The following is a 13,746-nucleotide window of genomic DNA, read 5'->3' on the forward strand; positions in this document are numbered from 1 at the left end:
GATGAAGGTGGTCAACTTGGCTCTGGCAATTTTGGCAGGTGCTACCGTTATTGAAATCTTCCCCTTCTGAATATCATTTTTTAATGCTGTTAGTTACAATGTAAATGTAGTCATGCTTTAAAATGTTTGTTTTTTAAAACCAAAATCATCCTGTGATTTATCTGTCTGCATGACTTCAACGATCCTGTCTATACTCCATATGGACACAACTACAAGATTTGTATCACAGAGTTCTGACACAGCAGTGATGTGACAAGTCTTCCCTCTGCAATTATCCCACTAGACAGGAAAGCCGGGCTTGAGAATGTAACATCAGAAAGAAAAGAATTAGAATAGACTAAATCCAGGGATGTGTAGGCACAGCACTGGTTTATCCCTGGAGTTCGGTTTATTTTTTATGCTTGAGTTACTCGTATGTCAGTGTTAGCTTAACAAAGAAAAACAAAACACACAAAACACACACACACACACACACACACACACACACACACACACACAAAACCCTTCAACACAAGGACTGGACTGAAAAACATTTTAAAACTATTGCTCAAGACCACTTTTAAAAAATTCCTAAGAAAGTCTGTCTCTTTAGAAGTAAAATATAAAGAAATTAGGGGTTGTTATGCAAAAATAAATAAATAAACAATTTTCTTTTTGAAAAAAAAACCCCCTATTTCCTTCGGAGACTGCGCATTAACTGATGGATGATGAAATGGGAAATGAAACTGCACGCCTAATGTGAAAAAGCTGCATTTTGTTTTAAACCTCAACGCTACATTTGGGCAGGTAAGCTTTGACATTTTTTTTATCTTGTGTAATTTCTTTTAAAACACTCCGCAAAGATAGTTGAAACGCCGACGTGATACGGTCAAAACTGGGCGAGGTACGACGGCAGAAATGTGAACCCATCCCCGGACTTTGACGTTGTTTCCGCGTAGAGCTGAGCTCTTAGACGGTCTCTGATAAAGTTAGAAATATAGATTTCTTTTATGCTCGTCTTCTTTTTTTTGGCAACTAGTATAGTTAGGTCATGGTTGTGAACAAACGTCCACACAACGTCGTCTTTTCGACGTACACAGCCTCGTGTTAGCGATGTGCCAAACGCTAATCCGCAAAGTCAGTCAACTTCAACAAATCTCAGGGTTTTGTGGTTGTGCTTTATGAATGTGTGTGTGTGTGCAGTAAGTCACAAGCAGAACACTTTGCTAAAGCTAGTACGATAGGCAAAGAGCAGCAAACTTATTTTTTAAAAACTGTTTGTCTTTTAATAACATGTAACTTTGACTTTCCGGATCTCCACCATGGGATAAGTTCCGTATTTTGCCAGCATAGACTAGAATAGGTTGCTACTTGCCTTGATTTTGTTCTTAAAGTTTCAGTGGAGAAATAATGAATGTGCATATAAGCATATCTTACAACTTACAACATCTTTGTTTACTGGTTTTGACCCTATTTCTATTTATGTCTTACACATCAAGCTCTTTTTTCTTCCATGAATAACCTGTTTTAAGCAGAGATAATTCTCAAATGAAATATCAAAACAAAACAAACCACATTTACAATCTGATAATACCACAAGTATCACTTATACATGCACTGGCCAATACATTAGTTACACATTACTGGGCTGGGTTAGCAGCAATGCTCAGGTAGGCTGTGGCGTTTAAATGATGCTCAGTTGGCATTAAGGTGCCCGAAGTGTGACAAGAAAATATCCCCCACACCATTATCCAGCCATCATCAGCCTGAGCTTGATGCAAGACAGCATGGATCCATGCCTTCATGTTGTATATACCAAGACACATCTTCCAATCTTCTGTTGTTCAATTTTGATGAGCATATGTGAATGGCAGCCCAGTTTCCCATTCTTTGTAAATGGGAGTAACGCCTAGTATGGTCTTCTGCTGCTGTAGCCCATCTGCTACAGGGTTCAAGATGCTCTTCCAAGTGCCTTGGCTGTGTAGCCACTGTATAGCATCAACAAGGAATTATCACCCAGAAAACTGGCTTCCTCAGGATATTTCGTCTTTTTCAGACCATTCTCTGTAAACCCTAGAGATGGTCGTGCAGGAAAATCTCAGCAAATCAGCTGTTTGTAAAATACTCAAACCAACCCTTCTGGTACAAACAACCATACCACATTCAAAGTCACTTAAATCACCTTTAATTTTCATTCTGATGCTCAGTTTGAACTTCAGCAGCTCATCTTGACCATGTTGATATGCTTAAATGCACTGAGCTTCCTCCATGTGATTGTCTGATCAGATATTTGCATTAATAAGCAGTTTGAACGGGTGTCCCTAATGAAGTGGCTGGTGAGTGTATGTAGCATATTGTAGTAATTCAGTAAATGTCTTAATTAAATTTTTTGGTTTTGGTTTTATATAAGACGGTGCTATAATGTTTAAAGTTACTACTAAAGTGTAGAAGAGCTGACCTGTTGATTTTTGTTTTTACAAATAAGGAATTTAACAAAAAAACCCAAATAATTATATGATATCCAGAATGTTGTTTTCAGTTGTGTTTTCACTAAAGTAAAATATTAGGTCAAACAGATTAATCTCAGCGTTGCTAGCCATATATATGTATAAGTTTTACCTTGAAAGACACTTTTTTATATACAATTTAATGTTTTGTCTATTTGAAATTCTAAGTCGTCTTCATTCTTTGTTCGTTTGTTTTTTAGTCATGGCCTCAGCCAGCAGCTTGCTGTGTGAGGAACAGTTCCTCTGTTCAATCTGCCTTAACACATTTACTGATCCTGTCACTACTCCATGTGGACACAACTACTGCAAGACTTGTATCACAGAGTACTGGGACAGCAGTGATGTAACGCAATGTCCCCTCTGCAAGAAGAGGTTCCGCCGCAGACCTCAGCTTCAGGTCAACACAGAGTTCAGAGATATGATGGAGTGCTTCAACAGCATGAGAGTAAAGGATGGAGAGGTTCTTGCTAAACCGGGGGAGGTGCCCTGTGATGTCTGTATCGGACCAAAGCGAAAGGCCCACAAGACGTGCCTGGTGTGTTTGACCTCATATTGCCAGGCCGACCTGGAGCCTCATCAGAGAGTTGCAAGCCTAAAGAAGCACAAGCTGATCGACCCCGTATCAAACCTGAAGGGCAGGGTGTGTCAGAAGCATGACAAGATGTTGGAGCTCTTCTGCTGCACAGATCAGGTGTGTATTTGTTTCATGTGCTTGAAAGACGACCACGTGACACACGTAACCATCCCCTCCGAACGTGCTTTCAGAGAGGGGAAAGCCTGGCTTGAGAGCTTAACATCAGAAATGAAAGCAATGGAAAAGACCAAATCCAGTCATGTGAAGGAAGCCAAACGCTCGGCTCGGCAAAACAAGGACGAATCAGAACGAGAGGTAGCAGATATTGCTGTGGTTTTAGGAGCTCTGGTGGCCTCTCTGCTAAAAAACCAGGATGAGCTAATTAAGCTAATCCAAGAGAAGCACAAAGCAGTAGAAACACAAGCTGAAACCCACATAGCTCTGCTGGAAGAAGAAGTAGATGAGTTAAGAAGGGGGATAGCTGAACTGGAAGAGTTTTTACAGACAGAAGACCATCTCCATTTCCTGCACAGCTGCTCGTCCCTCCACTACGTTGCATTCAATAAGGACGTATTTAAACCTCTGTCCCACGGTGTGCCTCCTTTTACAGACAGCCTTTCTAAAATGAGTCAACAGATATATTTGGGGATGGTGAAGAAGTACAGTGCTCAGATAGAAAAGATACTCAGTAAAGAAGTGGGCATGCTTGTTTATGAGCTCAATTCGTCTGATGGCTGTGATGCTGCTGAACAGGCTGCTACAGCAGAACCACTAATGAGAGACAATTTTATTGAAGGAGAAGGGATATCAAGAGAATATGATTTTGAAGAGGAGTGGAGACCACCTCGGGACAAGCTAATGATGATCCAGCTGTGTAATTCGATGACTCTAACTTTTGATCCCCATGTAGCCCATCCAATACTCAAGGTGTACGAGGGTGGCAAAAAACTAACACTTAATATACGTTTACGGCCTTACTCTCCTCTTTTTGAGCGACCATTTTTAAATCAACCCTATGTCCTTGCGACTGAAGGATTCTCCTCAGGCAGATTCTACTATGAGGTTTGTGTCAGCAAGAGTAAAGTCTGGACTTTAGGAGTGGTCAAAGAGTCTGTGAACAAGCACATGGGTTTTCCTCCCACCCCCAAAGATGGAGCCTGGACATTAAGCGCACGGTACACTGGATGGGATGTGCAATATTTTGCCTGTGATTCCGAGATTCTTCTTTTGCATGTGAGACAGACACCCAAAACAGTTGGTGTGTTTGTCGATTACGAGAAAGGAGAGGTCTCGTTCTATGACGTGGATACCAGAACCCTGATGTACTCCTTCACAGGATGTACCTTCACTGAGAAACCATCAACATTAAAAGCTCTTCTGTATTATCTGCTTGGCTTTCCTTTAAGTAACAGGTGCAAGCTGTATCCTATTTTTGGAATCTTTCCGATAGGTAATAATTTTGCCAACCAAATATCCATCACAACTTAACTGTGGACCTCACAACTTAAAGTGCCACGTGTCATTAAGTTGTTATCACTGAGGAAGAGGCTACGTGCTTTTGAATACATAGTGCTAAACATGTTCTGCAGCCAAGACCTCATAACAATTTAGAAGCAGCAGACGTAGTAGTATGACATAATACAGGAGGACAGATTCATGTACAAAGTAGTTATAAACATAAATGGTTGCATTACCTGTATTTAGCCAGTAGGTAGCACCATTGTTTAGCCATTGTGCTGATGTGCTGCCTTACAAATAAAGGGCCTTGAGGGTGGCATCATGGGAAATTAACTGCATTTATAGTCAAAAATGCTTATATACATATTTTATGCACATGCTAGTTTTGGACTCATTGTCTACAATTTTGCTTTTGACATCACTGACTGTCAACATTTTTACTGTCTTGTGTAATTCAGTCAACAATTTTACTTTTCTTTCAACTTATCATCAGTGCATCCAAAGCAGAGCTGAAGGTTCTGAGTTTTCTGTACAGAGTTTACATGTTCTTCCAGTGAGTGTGTGGGTTTCCCGATGGACTGACGACCTCTCTGAAGTATAACCTCTCCCTTTACAGCTGGGAGCATTTATGAAAATGACTAGATGGATTTACAAAATGCCAAAAACCATCATCTGACGACAAGCTGGGTTTTTGGGGGGGGGTTTGTATGTTGTATTATACTGCTATTAAAAATCTATTTCTTAGAAATTTCTTCTGGACCTTTTTTTTCTGTAACTTCAGATTATATTCACCTATGCCTTGTTTATGAATGCCCAACACATGGAGAATGTTAAAAAAAAAACTTTAAAAATGCTCACAGTTGAAGTTTGCAAACACAGTTTACAAAACCGTGTTGGTCCACCTCTCTCAGGGGGAACTTTAGCCAGCAGACTATTTATACCTTAGTTGTCTGACTGACTGGCGCCGAGGGAACTGGGACACTGTAAATGTGTGTCTGTGTGCATGCGTACTTACTTAGCATCTAGTTGGAAATATTTCTTTAGGATCAGGTGTTAATAGTGCATTAGAGAGACAGATAATGCAATACACTGACTGGTCACCTTTTGCCTGCAGAACTGACTTAATTCTTGGTGGCATACATTCAAAAAGGCGCTGGAAACTTTAATCGGAGGTTTTGGTCCATATTCTGACCCTAACATGTGAGTGTCAGAGCAGAAATCAAGATGCCGAGCTGACAGTAGTGGCAAACAGTGTGGCCTTCTGCTGCCTTAGCCCATCTTCTTCAAGCATTCGGAGATGCTCTTCTGCACACCTTTTTTGTAATGTTAGCCTGAAGCAATCTGGCCATTGTCATTTGACCTCCAGCATTTACAAGGCATTTTTACCTAAATGACTTCTGCTCTCTTGATATTTTCTCCTTTTTGAACCAATCTCTGAAAACCTTAAAGATTGTTGTGTTTAAAAATTTCTAGTAGATCAACAGTTTGTGAAATACTTCCACAACCATGCCACATTCAAAGTCGCTTAAATCACTTGTCTTCCTGATTCTTAGTTTGAACTTTGTCTAAAAGCCTCAATGATTTGCTGCCAATGTGATTGACTGATTAGATATTTGAATTAGCAAGCAGTTGAACTGGTGCATCTAACGAAGTGGCCAGTGAATGTAGAGCAAGAAGATGAGGATAACCTTATGGGAAATCTGCAAACATACTGTATGCATGCTGTATTCCAGTCATTTACTCATCAAGCAGCTAGCTCCAGGAGTGCCATAAATCTGAAGTATAACTTACGAGCATCACACTAAAAAGCTGACAGGCCCATTCAGTAAAAGCACAGAAATAAATTAGTAAAATTGATCTTACTACAAATCAAATGTGCTGACTGTCATATGGTATGGAATAAAGAATAACGCAAGACCGACGTAGCTACATTTTTTTGTTGAGAATTTTTGTCACGGCGTGGTGCGCCGGTGTGTTTTTTGAAACAGGACCCAAAAGCAGATGTGGACGAGGTGTTGCAGGTTTAAACAGAAAGCGATCCTTTATTTGGATGATTGCAGGGGTTAAACAAGGAACCCTAAGCAAACTAAATAACACTAAGAAACAAATACTATGAAGTTCTATGACTATGGTGGGGATAACAGACGCCCCGACAATGACATTCAGAAAACAGAGGACTTAAATACACACATGAGGTGATCAGGGGAAGTGGAGACACATGAGGAAACAGCTGACTAGGATAAACATAATGATGCACAGGCAAGAGTAAAACTAACCACATGAACAAAGAACACAAGACCCTTTTCAAAATAAAACAGGAAACATGCAGACTTAGACACGACAACACAACTTAACAGGCCTAACACACATAACAGACTAGACAAGGAACCAAACATAACCACACAGACATGACGCATGAACCAGGGAAACTTAGTACAGGGGAGATGACATAACTAAGAAACAGGACTACACAGTAATCTAGAAATTAACTAGGTGAACTAAGCTAAGGCACAAATAAATACAAAAGATACATAAACTCAAACACTGGGTCGCTCGACCCAGGACCATGACAATTTTGTTAAAACATAAAAATACTGTAGACTTTTATGATGAATCTGGCTATTACTGATCTAAAGGAACTAAGGTTTTCATCCAAATGGCCTTCTCACATTCAAGTTAAAATAGTACTCATCCTCAAATCCATCATCTGATAAAATCAATAAAGATCCATTAGTGTGGAGGAAGAAAATCACATAGCCAAAGGTTTACTTTATAAATCCTCTGTGACTGATAGGATAAAGGTTAACTTTACTGGTATTGCCTTCCTTCAGATAAATCCTTGTGCCGTCCTTTTAATGGCCGAGCTTTTTTTCTCATCTTAATATAGATTATTTATGTTTTGGGATGTTTTTTTTACCTGCAGAAAAGAACATCAATACAGGGCAGCATCTAATAACATTAGTTACATTTGTGTTTTACAAGTCAGAGGGGCTATTTGTTCTGTCAACAAAAGAACAGGTGATCACCTTGAGTCAGTGTATTAGGTAGTTAACTAATCATACCACATTTATTTTTAAGTCACATTAAACACCTGTACGGACAAATAACATATAAAATTTTGCTTTACTGTTTTTTAAGAGTAAGTAAGTTCACATGGACAGAAGATAAATTAAAGGACAAGCCTGAACCCTTGACCACTACAACAACAGGATCTGGTGGCTCTGTTGGCATGGTTTGCGGCCATCGAGAGAAGAGTGAGTGTAAATTAACACTGCTGATTTGTTGAGGATGATTATGATATGACTCATGCGCTACGGCCTTCACAGTCATCAGATCTCACTCCAGTTGAACACTTATATGAGATTCTGGACTAACGTGTTAGACCGCACTTTCCACCAGCATCATGAAAACATGAATCAGGGGAATATTTTTGGGAGAAACACATTTCCAAAAGGTTTGGACAGGGACATGTTTACCACTATGCAGCATCCCCCCTTTATTTTACAACAGTCTTTAAACATCTGGGAAAATCTGAGAGATCAGCTGCTGGACTGTTGGGAGAGCACCGTTGTCCCATTGTTGTCTGATATATGATTCTAAATGCTCAGCAGTCCTTCTTTGTCATATTTTTTTAATGTTTTGTTTCATGATATGTCAAATGTGTCCTACAGGCAGGCCAGCTCAGCACCCAAACTCTTCTAGCGTGAACTATTCAACCATCTATCACAAAATAGATGCAGTATGTGGTTTAGGTTTCATCACTGATGGTGTCTTTCCAAAAGTGCAAGCTGACATTTCACCCTCCTACCATCATCCTTTTAAACGAGCTTTGGCCCGGGGAGATCCACACCACTGCTGGCTGAAAAGTGTCCCAGTCCATGATAGTAGGTCGTTTACAGGTTGCTGTAGACACTCACTGTTGCACTTCTCTCGTTACCTCCTCTGTATTTGTTGATTACAATTTGAACCAAAAAATTTAAGTTTGGATTCATCATCCCGTAATTTTCAGTCCATTTCTTGTGTATTTTGGCATACCTCATCCTTTTCTCCTTGTTTTTCCCTTTTTTAATATTTCTTAAGGAGAAATCTGCTGTAGAATTTTTATTAGGCCTGAAACTTCTTTTGTCTGCCACACAGTTTGCTTGATTTTTTTAAGGATCTCAAATTTTTGGGTAATAGCTTTTTGGGACTAGCCTTGTTGGCACAAAAATAAATAAATAAATTTTATGCAAGCTAAACAAGTGGTAGACATACCACTGGTTCGTCCCTTGAGTTAGGTGGCTTTTTTATGTTTTTATGCTTACCACTGACCTTATTAGGTCTAAAAAAGAAAGGAAAAGAAAACAAAATTCCTGTGACTATGATTAGGTAAAGGGATTGGACTAAAAATGAGTGAAAATGGAGCCAATGTCCAAAGAAAAACTTTGACCTTCAGAAGCCTGGAGTACTATTGCTCAAGGCCACTCTTTAAGAAATAATAAAAACAATAAGTCTGGCTCCTTGGAAACAGAATATATAGAAACGAGGGGTGGCTCAAGACTTTTGCACAGCAGTGTATGGATGACAGAACTAAAGGAAACCACAATAGGTTCATAGGATCAAACCCAATTTCTATTTGTCGGCAAATTCGGGAAATATAGTATTCTCAGGTATATTTAAATGAAAAAGCAGCGATTTAAAAAAAAAAAAGTGACACATCACCACGTGATAAATGGATAATAATCATGAGGTGTTTTGTCATTGCGACTTTTAATGAGGATGGTTTGACGTGCACGAGGGAGAGGGAGGGAGAGCGGGATGGAGAGGTGGAAAGGGGAGGGGGCGGGGTACGTGTCGGAGGCGCGCGCTCCACCGTCGTGACGTCACGGGAGCGCCCGAGCAAAGCGGTGGGGAAGCCACCAGTGGTAGAGCTGGCAAAGACGGAAAAGAGGGAAAGATAGAGGAGATAGACAAGAGACGGAGAGGAAACGGGAACACAGCCCGAGACAGAGCGTTTCACCGTCCGCCACCACACGCCACTTTAACCCCTGACAGCAGCAGAATAACTGAAGAGTGTATGTGACTGGCCTTTTTTTCCCCCTTCTCTTTTCTTATTTCACAACCGAGGGCAGGGACGTTAACACAGCCGCAGTGAGTACTGGAAGTTCCTTGCCACTCTTGAGTGTGTGCGTATGTACACACATGCATGCTTTATAACACAGGCCTTTGTGTATCTCTGTGTTTATTTGTTGTGTGTGTGTGTGTTGTAGTCATATTGGCCACTTATTGGGTCAACCCCACATGTGTGGTGTCTCTCTGCGTGTGTGTGTTTGTTTGGATTTGAGAAATAACAGGAACACGGGCACTAACATAATTAAATAATTAATATTTGATGGTCTCCTTTAAGCGAAGCAGCAGCAGAGGCGGCAGCAGTTTTGGGTCAGCTGTGATGGGGCTCTCCGTGCGTGCTTGACTGTCATTGTGGTACAACGACAGTGTGAGCTCCCCCCCCCCCGCTTTTTTATTGTTCAGTAAAGCAGTTGTAGCTGTGCAGCCTGTAGACTTACAACACTACGTCTTGTATTGTACCTCCAAATGCGATTATCAGTCTGCTCGGCGTGTTGCAGGCGGCAGATGAAGCTGACAGCCCTTCTCAAATCCACGCTATGTGGCTATAATATTTCTGTAACATCACAGCGCCCATTTACTGACATTACTGTCTCGGGTTTATCTCATGTGGTATCGCTGATACGCCCTGGGGCACTTGAAGTGTAGGAAGTCGATCGCTTGAGTTAGTGTTTCGTCTCTTCCCCATAATAATCCCGTGGAGACTTTTTTTTTAGTTGTGTTGCAATATTTCCAACAGGATGCTTCAGCTCTTTGTCAGCTGACAGATTGCACGCACTGATTTTGCAAAACCAGTGACAACAGCGTCTTTGCAAACTTTAGCAAAAACATAGATTTGATATGATCGTGTTGATAAAGACAGGACGGTGGGTGGTGGTGGGGAGTGGGGGACGCTCACAGCTCCATTTCTTTGCACCGCCCCTCCTCCGGGAACATCCACTCAGGGAACTGAGCTGCTTCCTTCCATTGAGTTTATTGTAAACACTGGACATTTTTAAAAGCCCAGGCTCCACACACCTTAGTCTGACGAGGCCTTGATGTCATTCTAGCACTCCCTTCTTAGAGTTAGGTTTAGTAGCAATACTAATATGTTTTCTTTTAGCTTAGCATGGCCTGGCTGCAAACTTTTGACACCGACTGAACAATTTCCACACCCCTTAACAGTGTCTCGGTCTCCCTACATCAAAGGTAAAAAAAAAGGGTTTGTCTTGAGGGCCTGAGGCTTTGCAGCAACACCAGCATGTGACACAGAAAGCAGCTCTTCTTATCACAGACTTTGCTTTTACCTTAAGACCGTATAATCTTTGGTGGTTTGTTTGTTTTTTTAATCACTCTGGCAGGGTGAGGCTGTTCCTAGATGGGAAGATGGGTCACCCTCTCCTCTCGCTTTTACTCTTGTTTAGCCTGGCAAGCTGATGATCACATTCTTCTTTAAAGGAGAGCCTGGGGGAGTTGCACGCTCACTTTCTCTTCCATTACACACTCCCAAATTAGTTTTGTTCTTCCCTGGCTTGCGTTAATTGTCTCAACAGTACATTTTCCATATTTGTTATGTAGGCAGAAGCCAAGATTAGATAAGCGCGGTGTGTTGCTGCGTCCGTATGACATCAGTGTATATTTTTTGTGCATGATGTGGATGTGTGTGCTTGTGTACGAGTTATAGTGCATGTATGCATGTATGTTTGCCCAGCCCGCATCTTAGATTAATTTCCTGTGGTACACAATAGCCTGGAGCTGATTGTATCTGTCCCTTATCAGTTTTGGGCTTTCCAGTGACTAAGCCATATTATATGTGTTACAAATAGGACCAGTGGCACGGACCAAAGTTGCAAATTTTATATCTGTATCATGCCAAGATATCTACTGCCTAACACTGAATTCACTGTTTACATAAAGGCCTCTTTCAAGGCATTTCAGAAAATAATCTATAGCTGATCCTAAATAGACTGTCTGAAGTGATAAAGGTGGGCTTTTTTTTTTTTTTACTAAAATCACACAGAAAAGTGTTACAGGTGTTAAAAATATGTTTAAATGCATTAATCAGTATGGATGATGGTTTCTTTTTGTGGCATCAAGTCAGATATCCCTAATAATGCATTGCTTAAATACAAACAGCATCATGGGATTAGCTATGAAGTGCACAGTTGTCATAAATGAACCCCAGTAATCTTAAATACATTGTGATGTAGTGAGCAACAATACTGGGAGTGACCTTTGGCCTAAATCTATCAAGCTGCTCAAATAGAAAATGGACTTGTGTGAAAGATAAAAGCTATTATCCTTCACCTGGGTTAGGGTTAGGGTTAACCCTTACCTGCAAACCATTTAAAAAAAGCTTTTAGTCTGACTTGCGTGAGTCCTAGGTGCCTTCTTGGTAAGGTGTTTCAAGTTTGTTCAACTGTGATGCACACCAGAGGGAAGACCCTCTGGTGTGCATAGACTGGCACTGTCATAACCTGGATGGACCCAGATAAGCAGCAGAAAATGTATGTATGGATGGATAAATTAGAGCTATAGTGTCATTACAGCACTTGTAGCTTAAAAATGAGAGTAACCACTAAGCCACAAAGGTTGGATAAATGTTGGATAAATCAAAATGTGAGTCAAAATGTGCGCAAACGTAACTACTCTTGAAAAAGAGCAGTCGGCTTTTCAAAGGAGTAATCCTGTTGCAGGTTTAAAAAAACCCTAGTGAACAGCCGGCATCTCTTTAAATCTTGCGTTCGGAAACGAGTACGTCTCTCCCCTTCAGCGGGGCTGTCGAGATGACTTTCAGTGTGATGTGTAACCCCGGACAGCACCAGTGAGTCCTTTCCAGCCACATCAAATCACAACGAGCCTGACAGGAACAGAGAGTAATGGAGAAATAGTAATATTCAACATGAACATAATGTGTTTTTATGAGCCCCAGTCCTCAGGCGGGAGTCGAACTTTGTCAAAATTGTCTCCCACACTGAAATACCAGCCGGCTAAGTATAGGTTGAGTGGTGTGTGTGTTTTTGTGTCGCACTGTGCGGTGTGACGGACGGATGTGTGGTTGCCACATAAATAGAACATGCTGAACACCTTCAGGAATGCTGATGGTAAAAGAGAGAGGCAGTGAGAGGAAGCGAAAGCATCAGGGAGACAAGGGAGAGTCAGAGAGGGAAAGGAGGCATTATAGGAATGAGTGTGATGAGAGAAAACAAGACATTCAAGTCTAGGTATTCTAACCAAGCACCATCTGCCGCTCATATTAGGTAACAAAATCAAAAAAGCCTTCTTTCTCGACCAGATTTTCTGTTTGAGCCATCTAGGATGTCTGCCTGGTCCTATCACAAACTCTGCATTTGTATCTGCATCATTAGAGCTAATTAAAACTACTATAATCAATAGTCTTTTTTTATCTTGGCTGAAGATTACATGACTGCTTCTATGTGTTTAAGATAATCAGCTGAGCTGCAGAGCTTTGTATCACATTATAGGTAGTTTTGATTTTACAGCATACATTTTTATCCACTCATAGCACTGTTTTCAGCTGCAGCAGGGAGCTGTTTATTAGCATAAAATCTCTAAAAACCCAGCTCAACACTACTTACCAGTCACTAACTGCTAGACAGCAATGCTAGTAATTATATGGTAAATACCCTGGAGCCTTTAGCATCTAAAAACCCTTCTGTTTCCATCAGAAACTGGTGTAAAACAGCCAGAAATAGTGAGGATTGGATATGTATTTATTAGCTAGGGAAAAGTAAAATTTTGATATGAAGTATAACATTGTTCTGTAGGTCCTACATATCTTGTTGTCTCCTAACAAGTTAACTTTAGTGAAGTGTAGTTATACTGTTATTGTATAGAAAGCTTCTTTTTTTTTTTTTTTTACTGAAAATGCCCAAAAGTTATTTATTTGTCTGGGATTAGATTTTGACTTACACATTGATCTGTGGTTATTTTGTAATACAAAAATAACTGGGGTTTTTCCACTCTCAATGTACATAATGGATGTCTACACTCAAAATTTAAGTGCTTGCCGTTCAACCATAAATACTTCTATGATTGTTATAGTTTCAGCATCTAAGGGTGCACGAAATTGTTACCGGATTATCAGGTCAGAGCAAATCTTTGGGGAGCCTTTCCATTTTT

At 40.6% G+C, this 13,746-nt stretch overlaps 2 protein-coding genes across 17 annotated transcripts in view; both read left to right on the plus strand.

Annotated features, from left to right (window-relative positions):
• The first annotated feature begins 657 nt into the window (after positions 1-657).
• LOC147310380 (E3 ubiquitin-protein ligase TRIM39-like) lies at positions 658-5,237 on the plus strand. Its single transcript, XM_086268909.1, has 2 exons — positions 658-786; positions 2,687-5,237. The coding sequence occupies exon 2, from the start codon at positions 2,689-2,691 to the stop codon at positions 4,546-4,548; it is 1,860 nt and encodes a 619-aa protein (XP_086125035.1). The 5' UTR covers positions 658-786; positions 2,687-2,688; the 3' UTR covers positions 4,549-5,237.
• Positions 5,238-9,397: 4,160 nt separating this feature from the next.
• The window catches only part of LOC147310381 (ELKS/Rab6-interacting/CAST family member 1-like), a 151,707-nt gene continuing 147,358 nt past the window's right edge, over positions 9,398-13,746 (plus strand). For 15 of the 16 annotated variants that reach the window (XR_015125809.1, XR_015125810.1, XR_015125812.1 and 12 more), the window contains exon 1: positions 9,398-9,648. The gene's annotated coding sequence lies outside the window, so the exon portion shown is untranslated. The remainder of the gene's footprint in view (positions 9,649-13,746) is intronic. The other variant, XM_086269782.1, reaches the window with a different exon arrangement.

The sequence above is a fragment of the Aulonocara sp. 'chitande type north' Nkhata Bay genome, linkage group LG17, assembly GCF_057382095.1.
Source record: "Aulonocara sp. 'chitande type north' Nkhata Bay isolate Kocher_YH1m ecotype deep benthic linkage group LG17, A_spYH_male_GT1.1, whole genome shotgun sequence".
NCBI lineage: Eukaryota > Metazoa > Chordata > Actinopteri > Cichliformes > Cichlidae > Aulonocara > Aulonocara sp. 'chitande type north' Nkhata Bay.

Coding starts and splice junctions, on each gene's coding strand:
- LOC147310380 (XM_086268909.1), top strand. CDS start 2,689: ATGGCCTCAGCCAGCAGCTTGCTGTGTGAGGAACAGTTCCTCTGTTCA.